Consider the following 22168-nt stretch of genomic DNA (forward strand, 5'->3'; position numbering starts at 1 on the left):
TAAACTTCACATTATTCTAAGAACCTTAAACTCCGTTTTTATGTCCGTTTAATAATAAGACAATAAAAGTATTTGCATCCAGAATATAGCTGACAAAGTTTATCGAATTTATGACCAACATGGGTTTTATTATAAAATGTCCTCAGTATAATGTCCAATTTAACGATCCATTTTGCCTGGGAAGTAATAAGAAATTCGGAAAAAATTCCAGTATAGCAAAAAATCATTTCATCACTCACAAAGCTTCTGTAACTTATAATTTTTCTGTAATAACATTTAAGAAAATTTAAGAAGAAGAGTAAGCTAATATAATAGGTATACAAAATTAACTATTGTTAAGGGCTCATATTAATATTTGAAAATGCTTTTATTTATTTAAAGCTTTAGTTCCGATAGTGCAATAAATGCAAACTTTTTCTACGGTCATATAGAGTCCGGATTTTTAGAAATTTGGCTTTTTGTAAATAATCAAGGCAACTAACCTTTGACATCTAATGTGAACGATTTACGCAAAAACACGTCATTTGACAGATTTTTTTCCTGCTTTTTTTGCTATTTTCTTTTTTTGTGCCTATTTGCAGCTATTTTTTGTATTAGAAGAAACCAATTATCTGTTGCAAAATGGGTAAGTATCAAATTACAAATTTAAACTGACCAAATTATAATTTTCAAAATGTTGCGAAGTAGTCTAAAAACATTCCAAAACACTATACCTATAAGCTCGAAAATGCCTTGCAACGTGCAAAAGCTTACAAAACCGAATTAAAGCTTCCAAAAGCTTTTAGATCAGTCTAACAGTTTCCAAATGCTTTTCAACTTATCTACAGAAGCTCTAGAGCAGTTGGGGTTTCAAATGCCTTAAAAGCAGTCCAGAACCTTCAATGCTCTTTAAACCGTTCAAACACCTAAAGTAGTCTAAAAAGGTTTTAAAACACTATAGAAACTCTAAAATGCTTCTCAAGTAGTCGAAATCTTTCCAAAACAGTGTAGAAGCTTTTAAAAGCTTTTAGAACACTCTAAAAGCATCCAAATAATATTCAACTAGTCTAGAAGCTATCAAAAAATTTCAAGACAGTTAAAAGCTTCCGTATGCTTCTAAAGCAGTTTAAAAGCTTCCATAAGTTTGTAGAACCGTCCATAAGTTTCAAATGCTTTAAAAGCAGTCCAATGCCTTCAATGTTTTTTAAACCCTCCAAATGCTCTTGTCTGTCCTGCCTCCAAAAGTCTAACAAGATTTCAAAATAGTACAGAAACTCCAAAATGCTTTTAAAGCACTCGAAAAGATTTCAAGACAGTCTCCGTATGGTTTTAGAGCAGTTTAAAAGCTTCCAAAAGTTTCTAGAACCGTCTACAAGGTTTCAAATGCCTCTAAAGCATTCCAGAACCGTCAAGATGCAAATTAAACTGCCCAAAAAGCTTCCAAATACTCCTCAAGTAGTTTAAAAAGGTTTTAAAACACTACGGGAACTCTATAATGCTTCCCAAGCAGTCAAAAGCCTTGCAAAACGTTCTAAAAGTTTCGAAATGCTCTTCAACTAGTCTAGATATGCTCCCAAAAGATATCAAAACATTCTAATAACTTCGAAAAAATTCTAGAACTGTCTAAGAATTTCTAAATGCCTCTAAAACATTCCAGAACTCCTGACAATATGCTCTTTAAACTGTCCAAAAATCTTCTAAATGTCCCTTAAGTTTTCAAAACAGTCTAAAATCTGCCGTATGTTTCTAAAGCAGTTTAGAAGCTTCAAAAAAAATTCTAAACTTAAACTCAAAAAAAGTTAAAAAAAATTGCATCTCTGAAAGAATTTTGTGCTTTTCTACAGATTTTTATGCTTTTTTGAGGAAAATAATTTTGCTGCTTTTCAATCCGGACTCTAGTCATATGAATATAGCAGATTTGAACTACAGCGATATGAAAAACCCCAAAACGTATTGGCACTTATAAAATATAGTTTCAACATCATGTCCCAACTCAAATTATGATTTTTTAAATAGTGTCTTGAAATAGTTAATTTCCAAACGAGTGCAAAAAGTAATACTTTCTTGCACACTAACGGAAGTGAAGAACGTGAAAAAAAAAACAGTGAAAGTCTGCTAAAAATTATATTAATTGTCAAATCCGCCCCGCAACCCAATTTAAAAATTGTCTTGAAAACGGTGAAAATTGACTTAAGAAGCTGAAAAAATGTCTTTGTAGCCAGTTTTCATAGTTTCCAGACAAATTGAAAGACTTTAGTTTTGAAAATTGACTTATTAACCAGGTAATTTACTTTGAAACGGTGAAAATTGACTTGAGAGGCTTAAAATTGTCTTTGTAACCAGTTTTCACAGTTTTCAGACCAATTGAAAGACTTTAGCCTTGAAGATTGTCTTGGAAACTGTGAAAATTGACTTGAGAGGCTTAAAAACTGTCTTTGTAGTCAGTAGTTATAGTTTTCAGATAAGTTGAAAAACTTTAGTAGTGAAAAGAATAGAATATAATAGTGAAAAAAAATTTTTGACTACAAATTCACACATTTCAACCCTGAAAATTGACTTGGACACCAAAAAGTGACTCTGAACCAAAAAAAAGTGACATCAAAAGCTTAAAATTTACATTTGAAGTAAGTTTCCATAATTTGAAAATACATTTCAATGTTTTCTTGAAAATAGTCTTAATTACAGGATATTGACATTATACAGGGTGATTCCAAAGTTGGGTCTTTCCTTTCACCTACGAATAGGACTTCAAAAAATAAGATTTTTTTCCTTTGACGCTTTTTCGAAATATGAACAATAACGAAGACACAGGGTGTTAAAGTTTTACTGAAAAAAAACAAAATAAAAAATAACTTTAATTTAATTTTAACTAACTACAGGTTATTCCTTATCAACCGACATAAACAAAAGCAAAAGATTTCAGCCGCCTTTGAACTAAGTTTTAATAATTTGACATTTTAAATTAAAACAGCATTTAATTTTAGGCACGCATTAAGACGGTTTTTATTTTTTTACTCGAAAACGGTGCGTCGTAGCAAAACATAATAAAAGAGGTTTTATTTTTAGAATTGAACAAGGAATTCAATAAAAAAATTTGTGTTGAAAAAAATACAGTAGCGTACTATTTTTTTTTTCGAAAATATTTAAAAAAAATTATACGCGCGCCACTGGTAAACGCAAAAAAATTGTTGTTTCTTGGAAAATTTCCTTTCCACGTAGCTACTGACACCTACAAAATTTTGTTTAATTACTTCAAGTGGTTTGGCCAAAATCATTAAATTTTTAAAAAAAAAAGCAAAAAAGAAAGCACCAACTTTGGAATCACCCTGTAGATTCATGAAAATTGACTTGAAGACTGACTTTTCAAGTTTTTTTACTTTGCTTTTCATTTTCTTAGAACTCTGGACTATTTTTAGGGCTTTAAAACTGCTTTCAGCTTGGAAAATCGAGTTTTAGGGTTATCTTAATCAAGTTTTTGACAAAAAACTATTTTTACATTTTCCATAGGCTTAAACATGCCATATTTTACGCTTTGTCAGTATTATATTGACTTCTAGGCGCTTCACTGTGCTGTAAGACTGAATAATCGAATTTTAAACTATTTTTTTATAGTAAACGTTAAGTTTCAGACTTTTCATTGATGAAATTAAACAATTTTGACATTAAATCCTACGATATTAGTCTTGAAAACTAATTTTTAGAATTAAATTAGTTCGAAAATTCGGACTGTTACCAGGGTTGAATTGAGTAAAAAAAAGTTTGAATTGAATGATCAGTTTTACACTACCTATAGTCTAAAAAATTGAACTCCAGTAAACATTAGTCCAATAATCCTGTTTTTTGATTATTTTCAGTGTCAAAATTAACTCGTAAATCTCACAGATGACCAGATTTGAATTCTTTTGAACCATTTTAAAGTAAAAAATACAATAACCCAAGTAGACATTTTTGAATAATATCCAATGAGCGTAGAAAATAAAGACTATCCCCTTATATCGACTCGTCTAAACAATTTTGAAGAATGTCATTCACATCACATAACGAGTACTAATTTCATAATTACTTGTTGTTGCAAAAAAAACGAATTTTTAAACTGATTTTTGGAGGTCTGTCTTCCTTAGGAAGCGTTCTTCACGAAAATGACATAATGCATGTCAACTTATTTTTTGAAGGGCTATCGGATTGGTGAATTATTGACATTTAAAACAACCACCCTGTATAGAAGTGTCAATAAATCTGTGTTATTCTGTAAGTATTATGCCTCTTTCACAATGAACGTAGCATAAACATAAACGCAAACTTAATTTTTTTCAAACCTCCGTTTTTCATAGAAATGCGGCTTTGTTGTACGGATTCCAACTAATCACAACGTAAATAGGCTTTGAAAAAATTAACTTTACGTTTATTCGTTCGTTTTAAGTTTCGCGTTTCTTATGTTGACATCCATATTGTGAAAAAGACATAACCTGGAAGAAAGTAAAGGATATTTTGAACAATAACATCAACTTAACAAGAATAATAATAAAAAAAACGCTTTCTTTATTAATATATACAGATCGTTTCAACTAACACTATTGACATATTATAATTCTTAATTGAAATTAAACAGTAAATAAATTTTAGCGACTTGAAAAAACATATAATATATCGCTGAATCACGAATATAAACTAAACACTTTCATAAAGTGATATAAGTGTTGCAAATTGAAGACAGCGAACAAATAAAATCAAGAAGTAATTTATAACTTAGAAAGGCATAGTTAAGCGGCTAATAGTTCTATTTGATGACAGCTAAAAGGAACGTAAAGTTTAAGGATTTTAAGGAATACTTGTAACCAATAAAATAACAAATTTTAATTGTCAAACTAGCTTTGACACTTTTCTTTAGTCGGGGTGGATATTCCTATAACTTGTTCATATCCCGATGGTTAAGTACGGATATTCGCAGTTATCTTCACATTTTTGTTAGTTTTTAGATTCTATATAGTAAAAAACTAAACATTAAAGTATATACATTGCAAGTTTTTTATCTTCTTCATCCCTCAAAGATAAGTCCGGTGAAGATTTTTTGGTTTTGGTTTTTGCTAAAAAAACAACATTCAAACTATGCCACAAGAAAAAATAGTTCATCTTACAATCTTTATCCTTGTCTTTCCGCTTTTTCTTGTCTTTTTTCGGCTTCTTGGACTTCCCCTCAGACTTCTTTGTATCCTCTTCATTTTCTTTATCTAGGTTTAGTAGATTCTTCACTTTCTCTTTTTTTCGCTTGTCCGATTTCTTTCTTGAGTCTTTTTCATCCTGATTCAACCAAAATCATATTTATACGTACATAAACCTGGAACTATACACCACAATAATTACCTTCTTTTTAGCCTTTTTATCCTTTTTACGTTCCTTGGTCTCCCCTTCCTTATGGCTAGCCAAAACATCTCCTATTGGAGGACTGGAACAAACATTAACCAAATTTTTGACAAAAATTTAAAAAGCCTTACAGGTCTAAATCAATGTCCAGAGCTCTATGCGGATCATCCAATCTGTGATGATCGCTGTCAGAATCGGACAGAGTTGCACCTTCCGGTAACTCCAAATCCTGCTTTACCTGCACTACGGGAGCGTTGTCATCTGCATTTTCATCCGAAGAACTTAAGAAAAAAAAATCAATCATTTATACCAGTTAAAGAGCAATTTGGACTGAAAAAAGATTATTAACGCTTAACAGACAAACAGTGGCAATGGAACTGAAAATTAATTTAAGTAAGCAGCGTGAGATGGCACCACTAAACGCATATTCGCGTAATTTTAAAGCCAGACGCAGCAATTCCGATCTTTTGACTGTTGGAAAACATCAGTTTTTGTTTTGATTGTAGGCAAAAAATAACAGATTTTGTGTGTGTTTTCTTTAATTATTGTGTTAGTTGTTTAGTTATTTGTTATTAGTTTATTTTTAATATTCATCAAGGGTTATTTTATATTTAATACATTATGAATTCCATGTTTAATCTTAAAACAGTCACGTGACTATTTGTAACTTAAAATCAGTCACGAGATTAAAACTAAAAAACGATCAAGTAATCTTTAAAATTAAATATAATTATTGAAAATAGTCACGTGACACGTCAAATAATATTGTGTTATTTACAGTCACGTGATCTTCAGGGTCTTTTGGCAATTTGGCATTAAATAAGAGTCACGTACCTTTAAAAATAAAATTTGAGTATTGAAAATCGTCACGTGACCATTTGCACATTAAAAGGAGTCACGTAATTTAAAAACTCTCAGTTTCAGAATTTCAGTTTGATATTAAAAAAGAGTCACGTGACTTTTAAAATTGTTTGATCATTTAAAATCGTTATGCGACTTTATAAACTGTAAAAGAGTCACGTGACCTTTAAAAATATATTTAATTTTTGAAAATCGTCACGTGACCATTTGCACTTTATAAATAGTCAGGTGACTCTTCAAATAATACTTTGACATCTAAAACAGTCACGTGACATTTAGGATTTCGTTTTGACGTTAAAATAATTGAAAATTGTCACGTGGCCATTTGCACTGTAAAAAGGGTCACGTGTCTTTAAAAATATCAGTTTAAACTAAAAAACGATTACGTGATCCTTCAAATGACATTTTGACATTTAAAACTGTCATGTGACATTATATAAATTCCATTTTTAATCTTAAAAGTCACGTGACCTTTAAGATCCGTTTTGAAGTTAAAAAAGAGTCACGTGTACTAAAAATTAAATTTGAGTATTGAAAATCGTCACGTGACCCTTTAAATATTATTTCGCTATTTACAATCACGTGACCTTCAGGATTTCGGTTTGACATTGAAAAAGAGTCACGTGACTTTTAAAAAAATGTTTGATTATTTAAAATCGTTATGCGACTTTATAAACTGTAACGTGACCTTTAAAAACATATTTTATTTTTGAAAATCCTCACGTGACCCTTTGTCCATTATAAGGAGTCAGGTGACTCTTCAAATAATAATTTGACATCTAAAACAAACGTCACGTGACCTTTAGGATTTCGTTTTGACGTTAAAATAATTGAAACTTGTCACGTGGGCATTTGCACTGTAAAGAGGGTCACGTGTCTTTTTAAACTAAAAAACGATTACGTGATCCTTCAAATGACATTTAAAACTGTCATGTGACATTATAAATTCTATTTTTAATCCTAAAAGAGTCACGTGACCTTTAGGATCTGTTTTGACGTTAAAAAAGTCACGCGATTTGAAAACAAATAGTCTAAACATAAAAACTGTCACGTGACATTAAAAATTACATTTTAATCTTACAAATAGATACGTGATTTAGTGTATCAGTTTAAAACTAAAAAAACGGTCACGTGACCTTCAGGATTCTGTTTTGACGTTAAAAAAGAGTGCTGTGACTTTTAAAATAAATAGAATCTTTATTATCGATACCTCAAACCAGAAATTCTTATCTTGTTTAGTTTTCAAAATACGAGTAATTTAACTAAAATTTATTTGAAAAAAATCAAGCTTTCTTACGCAGTTCAGATGGGATAGCAAAACAGAGCGTATATATTTTTACGTCATTTAATTCTGTTGATTTTTACCTTTTCAAAGGTGTATTGCAACATATAAGTTTGTAGAGGTTAATCCTGTTATTTTAGAGAAAGACCTTTGCTGAGCTAAAAAAAGGCCAATATCTAAAATACCAAACAAAATCGGAAATCATATAAACTAACACATCAGAAAATTAAATATTTTTAATAAATCTTATTAAAAATCTAAGTTACAAACAGTTCTACCGTCAGTTTAATAAGAAAAGTGGCAATTTCTATTTTCTACTATTTTTAAGGTAGAAGTTGAAAAAACTGTTTATAAACGACATGTAACATGTTAATATGAACATAGCCAAATTTTGTTTCGACTGTGGGTATTTTTATACATATTATTTAGCACTTTTTTGTTAAGGAAACGCTTTTTTTCTAATTATCAAGATTAACGTTTACAAACTTATATGTTTTAATACACCGTTGAAAAAGTAAAAATCAACAGAATTAAATGACCTAAAAATATATAGGGTGTTCTATTTAAAAAAAATATAACTTACTCTCAAATGTCAGAAACTAAACGTAATAGAAAAAAACTGACTACGCCATTGGATTCTACATGAAAACTTCTACCGGGAACCGTTCTTCCTTTTTTGATAACTTTAAGAGCAACTGAAATACAGAAGAGGTTCAAAAATTACCAATTTTCGAAAAACCCCCGTAAGTTTGCGCGGCCCACTTTTCGCCAGTCATCTCAGCTCAGAAAAAGAGATCAGAACACGTATGCTACTTTTTTTCTATCTATTACCGTTTTCTCTGTACCCCGTAAAACCATCGAAAATGCAGCACCCTGTACTTCTTAAACTTATTATCACTTAAACTCGACTTACCTTTCAGACTTACGGTGCTTCTTCTTTTTCTTGCTACGTTTCTTGTCTTTCTTCACTTTCTGTTCCAGATATTTATCGGACCGTTTCTGGCCAATAACTTTCAGAGGAGGCAAATCCAAATCTAGCTCGGCCACCGGAACATTTTCAAAGTTTTCGTTACTGTTACTACCACTTTTATCCAGATGAAGAGAACCTTTTAAGTAGTGAGGATTGTTCTGTTGTTCGTATTTACGCGCTTCACGACTCTACAAAAGTTAACGAAAAACGATGAAGTTACTGCTATTGTTACCTTTTGGTAAACGTACTTTTTGGATATCTTCTTCAGTTGGTTCGACGTGGTATTTATCTGGTTTGCCGTAATCGAGCCGTTCCTGCTTTACGAACAGATTGTCAGTGTCTTGTGGTTCGCTGTCTGAGTCTGAATCGCTTTCGATTGGTTCGTTGATCCATGCGTCCAAGTCTAACCTGAAATCGACGAGTTTGTTGCACTAATCACTAATAAATTCCTAATGCATTTGCCAAGGAAGAGCCAGCCAGGAAAAATTTAAGAAATGTTACAAGAATTCATGAGAATGATGAAAAAATGGCTAATAAATGCACATCAAACGCAACAATTTAAACAGTGGACTATTTGGAAATTATAAAATACCAAGTAGATGTGTTTCTTGGAGAAACCACACTGTAAGTAGTTTTTACATCTCATGGAGCCAAATTTGACAGTTCTCACGTTAAGGAACACTTGACAGAGCTGTCATAACAGTCAAAACCCATTCACCAATGACTTGAACTTATGAAATTAGAAATAGTTGCTAATTTGAGGGATTACAATGAAAGTTGTGTTTAAAGCACTACAGAATCAAATTTGACAGTTAGGACGTGAAGAAACCTTTGCTTGCGTCACGTTACAACTGTCAAAATTCATTCACCAGTGATCTGAAACTATAAAATGCCAAATAAATGTGTTTATTGGAGGAATTGCAATGTAAATTGTGTTTACAGCTCGTAGATATTATTTTAAAGATAAATTTATCCGGAGGTGAAAGTAACGGCCCTTAATAGTTTGTTAATAATGAATTTTCCTACAATTACTTACCCTTCCGGAACTGGAACTTTCTTTTGGGCTTTAGGGGCTACTGGGTTTAATTCACCACTAAACAAGCTGAGTAACTCTTTGGCAAAAAGTTCTTGACTTGATTCGTCTTTCTGAGTCAATTCACTTCCTTGAAAAATACCCACAAATGTTAGTGTATCAATTTTATGAGATTTGTGTTGTTGATGACATGCAGAGAAGAACAAATTTATAACTTTGACTGTTCAAGATAGAATAAAGCAATTTGCGCATTTTTGAGGGGACTTTTTTTAATCATCAAGTTATCATATTAATGCACATCTGGTTTATACTTACTAGTACTAATCTCCTCCTTGACTATATTAATAATAACCATCACAGTACTAGCTCGCTCTTGGACTTCCAATTCGCCTGATTTCACACTCTCTGACAATTTAGCCAAAATAGCATCACACAACTGTAGGATAGCGTCATATTTTTGCGCTTCTTCTAACTCCTTCATTACGTGAGCGAATATCTTCAGTATATTGTGAATAAAAACCGATTCGATGTGTTGAGGCAGGCTTTTGTACTTTAGCATAGTTCTTAAGGTTTGCTCGGGATTATCCAGGTCACTGATTAATAGAAATGACAGTTCTAACATAATTATTTAAGCTTAAAGTTAATCAAAATACATTCAATAAATACTTCTAGTTTATACAGGGTGGTCCAGTTTTGAATGTCAATAATTCACCATTCGATAGGCTATCAAAAAATAAGTTAACATACATTATGTCATTTTCATGAAAAATGCTTCTCAAGGAAAATACAGTCCATAAAAGTTCAGTTTAAAAAATCGGTTTCTTGTCATAACTGTCAGACCACTGGAGCAATTTTAATCAAATTTGGAATAAATACATATGAAATTAATATTCATTAGGTGATTTAATGACGTTTGTCGAAACTGTCTCTGTTAATTTTTCTACCTTATTCTCTACGTCACTGGATATTTTTCAAAAATTTCAATTTTTTTTACTTTACTTGTTCAATTTAACAAAATAAGTATCTTTTATAAAATTCTGATTTGAAACTTTGTTTAGTTACGAGATAATTGAGTTATTACGTTCAAAGACCCAAAACCAACCCAACCCAACTTAAGAATTGTCTTGAAAACGGTGAAAATTGACCTAAGAAGCTTAAAAAATGTCTTTGTAGCCAGTTTTCATAGTTTCCAGACAAATTAAAAGACTTTAGTTTTGAAAATTTACTTATTAACCAGTAAATTTACTTTGAAACGATGAAAATTGACTTGAGAGGCTTAAAAATTGTCTTTGTATGCAGTTTTCACGGTTTTCAGAAAAAATGAAAGACTTTAGCTTTGACAATTGACTTGGAAACTGTGAACATTGACTTGAAAGGCTTAAGAACTGTCTTTGTAGTCAGTCGTTATAGTTTTCAGATAAGTTGAAAAACTTTAGTAGTGAAAATTGAATTGTAGCCATGAAAAACTACTTTATCTATAATTTTTGACTACAAATTCACACATTTCAACCTTGAAAATTGACTTGGACACCAAAAAGTGACTCTGAACCAATGAAAAGTGACATCAAAAGCTTAAAATTTGCATTTGAAGTAAATTTTCATAATTTGAAAGTACATTTCAATATTTTAGTCTTAAATACAGGATATTGACATTAGATTCATGAAAATTGACTTGAAGACTGACTTTTCATGTTTTTTTACTTTGTTTTTCATTTTATTATAACTCTGGACTATTTTTAGGGCTTTAAAACTGCTTTCATCTTGGAAAATCGAGTTTTAGGGTTATTTTCAGCAAGTTTTTGACATAACAGACTTAAAAAACTATTTTTATTGACTTCTAGGCGCTTCACTGTGCTTTAAGACTGAAAAATCGAATTTTAAACTATTTTTTATAGTAAAAGTTAAGTTTCAGACTTTTCATTGATAAAATTAAACAATTGTGGCATTTGTTCCGATATTAGTCTTGAACACTAATTATTAGAATTAAATTAGTTCGAAAATTCGAACTGTTACCAGTGTGTAAATGAATAAAAAAAAGTTTGAATTGAATGACCAGTTTTACACTACCTATAGTCTAAAAAATTGAACGCCAGTAAACATTAGTCCAACAATCCGGTTTTTTGACTATTTTCAGTGTCAAAAATTAACTCGAAAACCTCAGAGATGACCAGATTTGAATCCTTTTGAACCATTTTAAAGTAAAAAATACAACAACCCAAGTAGACATTTTTGACAATTTTGAATAATATCCAGTAAGCGTAGAAAATAATCCCTAATATCCTTCTAAACAATTTTGAAGAATGTCATTCACATCACATAACGAGTATTCATTTCATAATTGCTTGTTCCAAATTTGATCAAAATTGGTCAAACGGTCTGACAGTTGTAGCAACTCTGGAGGTCTGTGTCTTCCTTAGGAAGCGTTCTTCAGGAAATTGGCATAATGCATGTCAATTTATTTTTTGATGAGCTATCAATTGGTGAATTATTGACATTTAAAACTGGACCACCCTGTATACTTTTTACCATTTTGAAACCTTTACAGATACAAAATATTCGAATATCACTACACTAACCTCACAAATTCTCCAGTTAACCAGGCTGCCGCATACAAAACCTCTTGCATAATACTAAACTGAGAAGTAGATGAGTAGACATCCAACAGTTGGGCCATTTCCGCGACCGCAAAAGGTCGAATTGCCTGTACTCTTATGCACACATCCATCAGTTGAGCACCAATTACATGACCTAATAAAACCAATTTTTTGTTGAGCTTAACAATAATTAGTATTGTGATTATATTACCCACCCTGTTTGGACCCAAATTCCATTTGTGCTAGTTCGACTAAAACGGTAATATACCACTCAAAGTTGGTGATAAACTGATAGTTGTTCTGTGAACAAATCAAAATAATTTTGCTGAGCAACTCGTCTCTGTAAACGGTTCCTTCAGCTTTGTCCATGTGGACCATGAGTTTCTTAACGATCTCCATTAAATTCTTTTTGGACACCATTCCATACAGCAAATCCAAAGCTCTCAGTCTAATTGACTCGTCCTTATCTTCTAGACATTGTAAGATCAAATCTTTGTGAGCCTGGACGCTTTTTGGATGAGTTTTCAAGATCTTGGACATTGCCAGAAGTCCCAAATATTTCACTAATACATAACAAGATTCATATGCAGTTCTGATAAAAAGTAATTTTTTAGCTTACAGTTTTGATCAGAATCCTCAATGAGAATTCTCAATTTTTGCACGCACAACTGAATACTTGCTGCATGATTTGGCATACCTGAAGAAATGCTTATAAGCACCGCTATCACTGTATTAATACATTCATATAAAAGACTCATGGCGGAAGTACTGGAAAATGTGACCAATCAGTAATTAGAAAAGTCAGCGCAACAAAGTTACTTACCTGTGAATTAAATTAGTTAAAGGTTCTATCAACTTTTTACCTAGCCTAGGTTCTAGAGGAGTAAGAGCACCAAACTACAATTAAAAATATTGAATAAGTACCTGGAAATTAAGTCTAATAGGGGCCCCGAAAGTTTAGGCCCGATTCGGGGCTCATAGTAAGTGAAACAGGACAACTGACAAAAATTATTAATAAACAACTTTGAAAAAAAAAACTCACCAACTTGATAATCTTAATCAACATCCAGTTGTTCGTGCTGGTAGTCATTAACTTAAAGAAAACTGGAGCCAGACTTAGATAATTCTGGGGATTTTTTCTAGCCAATTCGCACACTACATTAACGGCAGCAGACTGAACACCTAAAATCCGCACTTAATTTTGTTCAAATTTCAGATATAAAACGCCCACCTGGGTCTGGATCTTCAAGTTTCTCTTTAAGTCTTGGAAAAGAAGGCCTCAAAGCTTCAGGATATTTTAAGAACACTTTATACATCATTAGAACTGCTTTTTTTCTTATGTAAGGTTTGGTGGAGCTTAACTACAACAGCAACAATTTATAGGGATTTAGATGGAAAGTGTAAGCAATTTTTAAAAATAAAAATAAGCACAGGTTGATTAAACTTGATCAATATCCCTGCTGTCATAGTACTGGTAGTATACTAAGATGTAGAATTGGCTAATTAATTTAATAAATTTTCTAAGTTTTATTTAATTTTTAACTCTCATTTTAATTAATATTATTAAAAATATTCATTGTCTTCAAGTAGAGAAGGTTTTGCATTGTAATTCATTGCATATCAGTTTAATATCATGTTATTCCCATGAAAGCTGTAGAAAATTTAATAAACACAATCAGTAAAAAAAAATATATCACACAACATACCAAAGCAAAAATAATGAATACATAATTAATCCTAATGGTAATAGTATTTAAAATACCTAATCATCAATAACATGTGACAAATAAAAGAAAAATTGCTACACACATAACATCCAGGGGTAGATCGCCGAGGTAATTTGAGATATTATGAAGCACTCTTCCATTATTACCTCGATTATTACGAAGCATTGTGAGGTATTACAAGGCATTACGAGGTATTTTTAAGGTATTAATAAGGCGAGTTTGAGAGTATTTTGAGGCATTGTCTGTATATTTCAAAATGTTTTGTGATATTTTCATTGGAATTTTGAGCGAAATAAAACCTCACTAAAGGAAATTTTGCGATATTTTAAGGAATGCATTGCAGTAGACAATGTAGGGTATCAATATAACAAAATTGACTGGAAATTTAACAAAACATGTAATTATTATGGTAAAATCTTTGTTACATGATATTAAGTTGAAACAATATTTATTACAATAATTTACCATTTTCCAACAATTCAATATTTAAATTACATTTTTAAGCTCACGTGACTGTTTCTGACAGGTGTCAACTGGCTTTTACAGTGATGCAAAAGCCAGTTTGTATTCAAAATTGTATTATTAACGTCACGTAACGTGTGTTTTACAATTTCAGCTTTTACAACTGTGTAAATTTAATTTACCAAATCTAAAAACATTTAAATTACATGTTAAAATCACGTGACTGTTTTTGACAGGTGTCAGTTGGCTTTGCCAGTATTGCAAGCTCTAAAATGGCATAATCAAAGTCAAGTAATGTGTCTCTTCAATTTTAGCTTTCACAACTATCTAAAATAGTCTAAATTTAATTTACCAAATTTTTAAATTTTGAACCACATTTTTAAAGGTCACATGACTAATTTTGACAGATGTCAACTGGCCTTTACAGTGTTGCAAGAACATGCAGAATTGCATTTTCAACGTCACATAACCTTTATTTCGTAATTTAAATTTTAACAACTGTCTAAATTTAATTTACCATTTTTTAAAGTTTAAACTGCGTTTTGAAGTTCACGTGACTGTTTTTGACAATGTCAACTGGCCTTTACAATGTTGCAAGCTCAACAATTGAATTATCAAGTCACGTGACCTAGTTCTTACAATTTTACTACTGTCTAAATTTAAATTACCAATTTTTCAACTGTTTCTTTTAAATGATAAGTGTCTTTATTTGACACGTGCTAACTTGGTTACTATGACAGTTAGAAGATTCGTGCAAACGTCAAAATATAAACCGTAATTTCAGGCAACCCTACAAAAATCATTTTTTGTTTGTCAAAATTTGGAAAAACAGTCACCTGACCTTAGAAAATCAATTTGAAGCTTTCGGCACATGCAAGGTCAAATAAAGGGTCAAAAATTTGGTAAAACCTTTACGTTGTCACCTAACCTAACCTAAAAACTGTCAGGGGACCTTTAAAAAAATCAATTTTAAGCTTTTGGATCTTTAAAATTTGGAAAAACAGTCACGTAACCTGAGGAAGTCATTTTTATTGAATCATTAATCCTTATCGACATTTTGACAATAGTCAAAAGTCATGTACAAATTGTAAAAGCAGACATGCTACTTAATCCAATCTTAAAACTGTCAGGTGACCATAAAAAAATTAATTTTAAGGGTGTATTTCATGAAGATTTATCATTATCTCAATACCAGGGGACTTATATTATTAAGAATGCCACAAATGTGTAAACATTTGAAGGTATCCTCAGGCAGTTTAAAGGCATTTTGATGTATTTCAACACAGTTTGAGGCATTTTAGGCAGTTATAATAGTCAGACAATAATAGAAGCATTGTGAGGTATTTTGGTGTACAAAACATCAACATATCAATATACTTTATGCTCAACATCAAGGTTATGAAACTACCTAAATAGATCAATTCTAAATTCTCATTTGCAATCATAATTATTTGAATTATTTGAGCACTGAGGTAAAAAATATTACTCATCATAAATAAAACCAAAAATATGACAAAATTAAGGGTTTACCCCTTAGTAATTAAAATAAACCTACTTACCAGAGTTAAAATGTCATTTGATAAATCTCTGGCTAGATCTGTACTTATAAAACAACTTAAAGATGTCAGAGCCAATCCAGCTTCATACTGATTGTGAGAATTGAGCTCTTTCCTGATCATATTCGTTGTGAGCATGAGTAGCTGTAATAATATTGTTGTGTCTGAATCTTGTCATTGTAAAAATAAAAAATACCTCAGAATCACAGTGGAATGATTGACTTGCTGCTAAATATCCAATCCTCTTCAAAGTAAATTTATTAGAACTCATTACTTCAATAATATTAAAGCCTGCCCATGAAATGTCATAGCCAAGCATTTGCAACTGAAATTTGAGTCAATCAGTGTTATTTAAACTATGAAAACTCCAGTAAATTACATAAGTGAGTTTAGCAATTGCATTGCTTTTAACTGAAAGATTATCCTGTCTGAGTTCCTGTTTAATATCTTCCATGCATTGAGATATATATTTCGCCTGAAAAGTGTCCCAAGTACATATAAGTGTGATGACACTTCTTGGGGAGAAAACACAAAGTAATTACCTCATTTTCTCTATTATTTCTGATTCCTCTCACTAAGTCAGTAAGGTTCTTATCAAACATTCGCTCAAGGTTGCCTCTGACCTTCTTCAAAGCCATTTTTGCATCTGTGAATCTGAAAATTAAGGGGCCCAACACCTTTCAATCTTCTTCACTCACTTTCCATTATGGAAACTTGAAATACTCACTGCATAACCAGTAGTAGCTAACTGGAACCACAAATATTTGAAGACGGCTTTAGCTGATAATCCTGATAACAAGCAAAATTAAAAGTTATTTTGAGGGCTGGAAAAGAGATAGTGAGAAAATTGATAATATTGTTTTGAATCTGTCAAAATGTCAAATACAATTTTTATTGGCCACGTTAACTGGGGTTAATTTTTCTGCAGTCAGTCAATCTGATTGGTTCAAATTAAGAAACTTGTTCTGTGATTGGACAAAAATAACCTGTGATTGTCAAATTATATGTCAAACAGCCCTGTTGCCACTTCATTCTTCTATTGTTAGGGATTTCACTGTTCATTAATCAGCTTGTTTATTGCTTTATTTAAATTTAGTATGAATTAAATAAAAACCACAGTTCAAATAATCCAATAATAGCGCCACAGTTGGAATAAAACACATTTACTGTAAATGTTAACAAAAAAATTATATTAATCCATCATATCAACATCAATATCCTCCCTTTTTCGCTTCAAGCTCTCACCGATTTGCATAGCAGAGGAGCCGGAAGCCAGCTGCATAGGATTTTGCGTAATCTGAATTTTAGGTTTTAAAACTGTGGGTGCAGAACCTGAGGCTATTTTCATTGTAGGTTTGGCTATTGTGACATTCTGCCTTGCTACTGTAGGATTCTGCTTCCTGACAAAGCTGATATTTGATTTGGTAGACATTTTCAAACCAGGACCTAAAAAATTTAAGTAACATTGAAAAGCTTGGACTTGTAAATAAAATGAAAAACCTACCAGACATGTAACCTGACTTTGGTGGTGGCTTCTTTTGAGCACTTTTAAGTGTGAAGTTGCATGACGCTAAACAGTAACGGTCTGGCGGTAACCTCAAGCCACAGTGGGGCTTCACTGTGGGCAGAGCTGAGTAGTTTTTCACTGAGGCACACTCAAGAACTACTTCTCTGGGAGGTGGTGTTGTGAAAGTTGATTCAGCTGTGAGTTGTATGGCCAACTTTATGTCATCTACTCCTAAACTCTTTTTAGTGGTATTGTTGGCATACATTCGGGCTTCTTGCATTATGGAAGTGGCATAACGGTACACAAACTCAGTGAGTTGAACTATAGTTTTTGGTTCATACTCTGTTATACCCATTTCCTTCATGATTGCCAGAACGACCTGGCCGTCTTTTGGTAATATTTTTGATTGGGCCTGTTTGGATTTTTCCATTTTTTCTTTTTCTGACATAGTTGCCAGGAGTGTGCTAGCTAGCAGTAATCCCAAGTTATTTTGCTCTCCTAAAACTAAGTTTACTGTTTAATATACAAACAATTTATTACCTTAACTTAGAATAATTCAAGTTGTATTGTCTTGTTTATGGTTTTATTTATTACCTGTCTGTTAATAACAAACACACAAATAAACACAAGACAACCTATCAGTGTTGCCAAGTCAAAATATTTAATGGCGGTAGAATAATCAGTCCAAAAACGGTAGATAACGGTAGATCAAAACAAATTCATTAATTTTACATTATTATACAGGGTGTCCTTTAATAGTTATCAAAAATTTTAATCATTGATTCTTGCTATAAAAACCGTACTTCAAAATAACACTTTTTTCATTAAAACTAGTTTTGACATTAGTGACAGATATCACGTGGTTTTAAAGGATAATTCAGCTAGGCAGTCACGTGACCATTGTCAAAAACCATAAATCTCAAAAACACTTTATATTGAACACTGCAAGAAAACGTTTCTAAACCCTGATTTTTGCAACTTTAAAGCATAGTTTGACAGTTTTGACGTTAGTTGCAGTTGTCACCTGATTGTAGAACTCTATTTAGTTAGACTATAAAGGGACAATAGTCAAAATAACTGTCATAATTCTCAGAAACACGTTTTATACCGAATATTGCAAGAATTCTAAAAGAAAACGTTTTTAAACCCTGATTTTTGCAACTTAAGAGCACAGTTTGACAATTTTAAGGTTATTGACAGTTGTCACGTGATTGTAGAACACTATTTAGCTAAACGATCACGTGAAAATTGTCAAAATAACTGTCATAAATACGGCAAGAAATTGTTAATAAACCTTGATTTTTGCAACTTTTGAGCATGGTTTGACAGTTTTGACCTTATGACAGTTGTCACGTGATTGTAGAACCCTATTTTAGTTAGACGGTCACGTGGCAATTGGCATAATAACTGTCATAATTCTCGGAAACACGTTTTATATCAAATACTACAAGAAAACGTTTATAAATCCTGATTTTTGCAACTTTTGAGCATGATTTGACAATTTTGACGTCTATTGTGACGACTATTTAGCTAGACTATAAAGTGACAATTGTCGACATAACTGTTAAATCTCAGAAAATCATCTTGTTTCGAAAACTGTGTCAAAATTCAATTCTTGCAAATTCTAGTAAAATTTTGACAATTGTGATAATAGTGACAGACATTACGTGGTTTTAGAAAATCACTTCGAGTAAGAAAATGACTGTTTTAAGCGCATTTTTAAAATCCTTATTAAATTTCCTGTTCAATAAACTGAAAAAGTATATAAAAAGTTTCACAACCAACATAATGGCAATATAACGTGATTAAGAACGGTAAATTATATACAAAAAACGGGAGAACGGTAGAAAAACTACAAAAACGGTATACGTTTTAACGGTAGACCTGGCAACATTGCAACTTATAAAAAAATCATCAAAAGACAACTGTCATGTCATTACTGTCAAGAAAAATTGTCTAGTGTCATTCTCAGCCAGCGTTGCCAAACTAACTAAAATATGACTAAATCAGTAAATTTTATTTTAGTTTCTTTCCTATCAAAAAAAAATAGGATCAAATCAATTTTTTAAGTATTTTCTTCTAGCTTCGGTTAAATCTGGTGGTTGAGGAAAGATCATACAAAAAGACTTAAATTTATGGCAGACAAAAAGTAATTTATTTAAAAAAAAGTATTTACAACAATCACAACTTAAAACAATACAATTAATTTAATAACGCAGCCAGCGCATCGAAAAACCTCGTCCTATTTTTAACGTGCAATTCTATATCTAAAAACAAAATAATTTTACACATTAATAAGGGAAATTATAAGGCTGAAAAAACTTACATGATGTATCCAAATAATCACAGTTTACTTCACATTTCATCTTCTCAGCTGCTTGTTCAAAAGCTTTTCCGAAAAAACTGCAAATTTTCAATTATTAGAATTCAACAGCAATACACTCAATGAACATACTTTCTGGGAGAGTTTTCACACACTGGAGGAATTCCCAGTAAAAGACAAGTTCCACTTTCAACCTCCTTGGGTGCAGATACTATGAGAGGTAGAGTCGATGCTTTTTTGTTCTTGGACATTGAAACGTAAGCTTGCAAAATAAATTGGGCCAATAAAGACAGAATGTGAGTGTGGGAAAACATATACCAATCTGGGCAACCCTAAATATTGTCACTCTAAATAATTCTATATTTCAACCAGTCCAACTATTATTTACCTCTTGAATAATGTAGTAAACAAAAGGACCTGCATTAATAATTTGTTTCATATCTAAGGCACTTTGAACAGTCTTAAATAGGGCTTTTGCTACAACCTTGGCCCTCTCCAAAGCATTATTTGTCACTTCAGATTTGGACCTTGATAAGCAATCTAATGCCAAATTGAATAGTTCTTCTGGCTTCTTATCTTTAGGCTGTAATTGATTCCCCATTAGTGGATTAATTTAGTCTGCCATATACCCTTAACACTGTTTGTAAAACAAATACTTACTGATGCTTCTAATATGGCAAGCAAGGCAAAAACAATGTCAGAAGCTCCAAATTTGTTCCTAAAACCATACTGTAGTATAAATGAAGCAAACTCTATATCTTCAAGATTATATTTTGGAGCAACTTTCTCTAGACTACCTAGAAACTCTTTTTTTAGCTGCAAGTCCATTGAGCTAAAATGCTGCCTGCTTTGAACTAGGGGAAGTCTGGAAAATGTTTGTTTAAAAAAAAAATAAGTTAAATCACAATAACCCACCCCATTTCAGCTAACAGTTGATAAATTTTCTTATCCCCTTTTAATGTCCAAAGTTTTAGTCTCACAGCACTGAACATTGAGTACTTTAAACTCTGTTCCACTGTCCAATGACGGTATAAGATTAGTCTCAAATCTTTTTCAAATGAGATTTTTAGTGATGTTTGTACAGTTTCATCTCCTGATGTGGTTTCAAATCTCTTACAGTGAGATCTCAGACTTTCTGTAATTGCAATTTAAAAAGCATGTCGCTTTTGTCATAATTGAATGTTTAATACCCATTTCTATTGTATACTGGGCATTTTCAATTTTTCCAAGAAGCAACTGCTCTGTTAAAGCCACTATAGCTAACCAAAGCAATTCTTTATTGTCTTTCTGCATTGACCATGCAAAGTTGTACACATTAATTGCACTCTACAAATCCCTCCAAACATTTAACCCTCAGTGTTAAGCATAAAAAAATAACTTACTGCTCTAGCAAAGTAAGTGAATTGGGAGTATTCAAACAGTAACTTATTTTTATTTTCCTCCCACAGTCTTTTCTCTCTTCTTTTCATAATTTCTTCTTCCCCTAACCTTCTCCTTTTAGCGGCTCTACTCTCACCACCATTGTCATCCTCATCCTCTTCTTCATCATTGGAAGCCTCTGAATCAGACTAAAAACACAACTCACCAAACTAAATCACTAAAAACATGTACAGCACTACCTCTTCTCTAAAAATATCTTCAAAATCAGGTACTAAAGCTTCTTCCTCTGGCAAACCTAACAGTCTAACTTGCTCAGTGGAATATATATTACACAAATCAATAGGTCTATGACTGTCCAGTATGAAAAACACTACATCATCTTCTGCCTGAACCTCTTCAGCTATATCAATAGTGCCTCCACAGTTGATTAACACAAAGTGTTTCACATCTTCACAGTTTTCACTGTAAGCTTGTCGGATGTCGTCTTTGCCTTGTACTACAGCTAAAGTGTAAAGGATGTTCCGGAACTTTAGCAGGGACTGAAGGATTTTGCAAGCACAGATGGCATCAATGTCATAATGAACCATTAAAAATATTCTCTGAAATGCAATTTGCTGTGTGAGCAAGTTCAAGCTTTAAATGTGCTGTTAGAAAGGGTTAATAAAGGATGTTTTCCTTAGTTAAAAAAATATAATTGGATTGAACAGAAAGTAGTTAATAGAACAGGATAATAAGATAGTTTTGTTACATAAATTGTACAACTAAAGGGTTGCATATTGTGTTAAATAACAGTGTAGGTCTTACCTTGCCTCTTAAAAAATCAAAGAACTCTTGTTTTACATCCGAAACATACATGATAAAACTACAAATTAAATAAAATTAACATGATAAAATGATAAACAAACATGCCGTTTTGCGACCGCCAAAAATCGTTTTAACAGTGTTGTCAAGTAGCTAATCTTTAACATACCAAGTTGCAGGGAAAATGTTTCACTTTAGAAATCAAACTTTATTGTTATTTAAAAACCCACATAAGATACCAAAACAAATTTAGTTAGACATTTAAACAAACTTAGATAAGGGGCAAGTTTGAATTTGCAATAAAATAAAGTAATTCGTCAATATTTAAATAT

At 31.9% G+C, this 22168-nt stretch overlaps 3 protein-coding genes across 4 annotated transcripts; all 3 read right to left on the reverse strand.

Annotated features, from left to right (window-relative positions):
• Positions 1-4503: 4503 nt before the first annotated feature.
• On the reverse strand, positions 4504-16714 carry g (adaptor-related protein complex 3, delta 1 subunit-like garnet). Of its 2 annotated transcripts, none has more exons than XM_081974905.1 (19): positions 16553-16714; positions 16368-16479; positions 16205-16300; positions 16022-16150; positions 15829-15969; positions 13312-13441; positions 13123-13262; positions 12904-12977; positions 12700-12848; positions 12296-12643; positions 12063-12234; positions 9802-10079; positions 9490-9616; positions 8702-8861; positions 8397-8641; positions 5472-5621; positions 5341-5422; positions 5115-5277; positions 4504-5063 (listed from the first exon to the last, which is right to left on the reverse strand). In XM_081974905.1, exons 1-19 carry the CDS (start codon positions 16555-16557, stop codon positions 4981-4983), a joined length of 2784 nt encoding a protein of 927 aa, XP_081831031.1. In that variant the 5' UTR covers positions 16558-16714; the 3' UTR covers positions 4504-4980. The 2 variants fall into 2 exon arrangements, with proteins under 2 accessions (XP_081831031.1, XP_081831032.1); XM_081974906.1 differs by having other exon boundaries at positions 16368-16502; positions 16553-16701.
• A 273-nt stretch (positions 16715-16987) lies between these two features.
• Positions 16988-18060, reverse strand: LOC145725982 (transcription initiation factor TFIID subunit 9-like). The gene is made up of 3 exons (XM_081974907.1): positions 17927-18060; positions 17330-17836; positions 16988-17271 (listed from the first exon to the last, which is right to left on the reverse strand). The coding sequence occupies exons 2-3, from the start codon at positions 17778-17780 to the stop codon at positions 17018-17020; spliced, it is 705 nt and encodes a 234-aa protein (XP_081831033.1). The 5' UTR covers positions 17781-17836; positions 17927-18060; the 3' UTR covers positions 16988-17017.
• Positions 18061-19464: 1404 nt separating this feature from the next.
• Cdc45 (cell division cycle protein 45) lies at positions 19465-22085 on the reverse strand. Its single transcript, XM_081974798.1, has 10 exons — positions 21840-22085; positions 21275-21634; positions 21038-21223; positions 20846-20981; positions 20571-20790; positions 20316-20520; positions 20044-20238; positions 19788-19987; positions 19659-19735; positions 19465-19599 (listed from the first exon to the last, which is right to left on the reverse strand). The coding sequence occupies exons 1-10, from the start codon at positions 21888-21890 to the stop codon at positions 19535-19537; spliced, it is 1695 nt and encodes a 564-aa protein (XP_081830924.1). The 5' UTR covers positions 21891-22085; the 3' UTR covers positions 19465-19534.
• Positions 22086-22168: the final 83 nt, after the last annotated feature.

Source organism: Ips typographus, linkage group LG3 (assembly GCF_016097725.1).
Source record: "Ips typographus isolate SLU linkage group LG3, UJ_Ityp_2.0, whole genome shotgun sequence".
Taxonomy (NCBI): Eukaryota; Metazoa; Arthropoda; class Insecta; order Coleoptera; family Curculionidae; genus Ips; species Ips typographus.

What these genes read in the sequence shown, in the direction of transcription:
- g (XM_081974905.1), bottom strand. An exon ending in GAAATAATAGAGAAAATGAG is followed by an intron (nt 16,301 to 16,367) that starts GTAATTACTTTG and finishes GACACTTTTCAG; the next exon opens with GCGAAATATATATCTCAATG. An exon ending in TGAGGATTCTGATCAAAACT is followed by an intron (nt 12,644 to 12,699) that starts GTAAGCTAAAAA and finishes GTTATGTATTAG; the next exon opens with TGAAATATTTGGGACTTCTG.
- Cdc45 (XM_081974798.1), bottom strand. Translation starts at nt 21,890, where the DNA reads ATGTATGTTTCGGATGTAAAACAAGAGTTCTTTGATTTTTTAAGAGGC. An exon ending in TTGATTTTTTAAGAGGCAAG is followed by an intron (nt 21,635 to 21,839) that starts GTAAGACCTACA and finishes ATTGCATTTCAG; the next exon opens with AGAATATTTTTAATGGTTCA. An exon ending in TTGCCATATTAGAAGCATCA is followed by an intron (nt 20,239 to 20,315) that starts GTAAGTATTTGT and finishes AATCAATTACAG; the next exon opens with CCTAAAGATAAGAAGCCAGA.
- LOC145725982 (XM_081974907.1), bottom strand. Translation starts at nt 17,780, where the DNA reads ATGTCAGAAAAAGAAAAAATGGAAAAATCCAAACAGGCCCAATCAAAA. An exon ending in AAAGTCAGGTTACATGTCTG is followed by an intron (nt 17,272 to 17,329) that starts GTAGGTTTTTCA and finishes TAAATTTTTTAG; the next exon opens with GTCCTGGTTTGAAAATGTCT.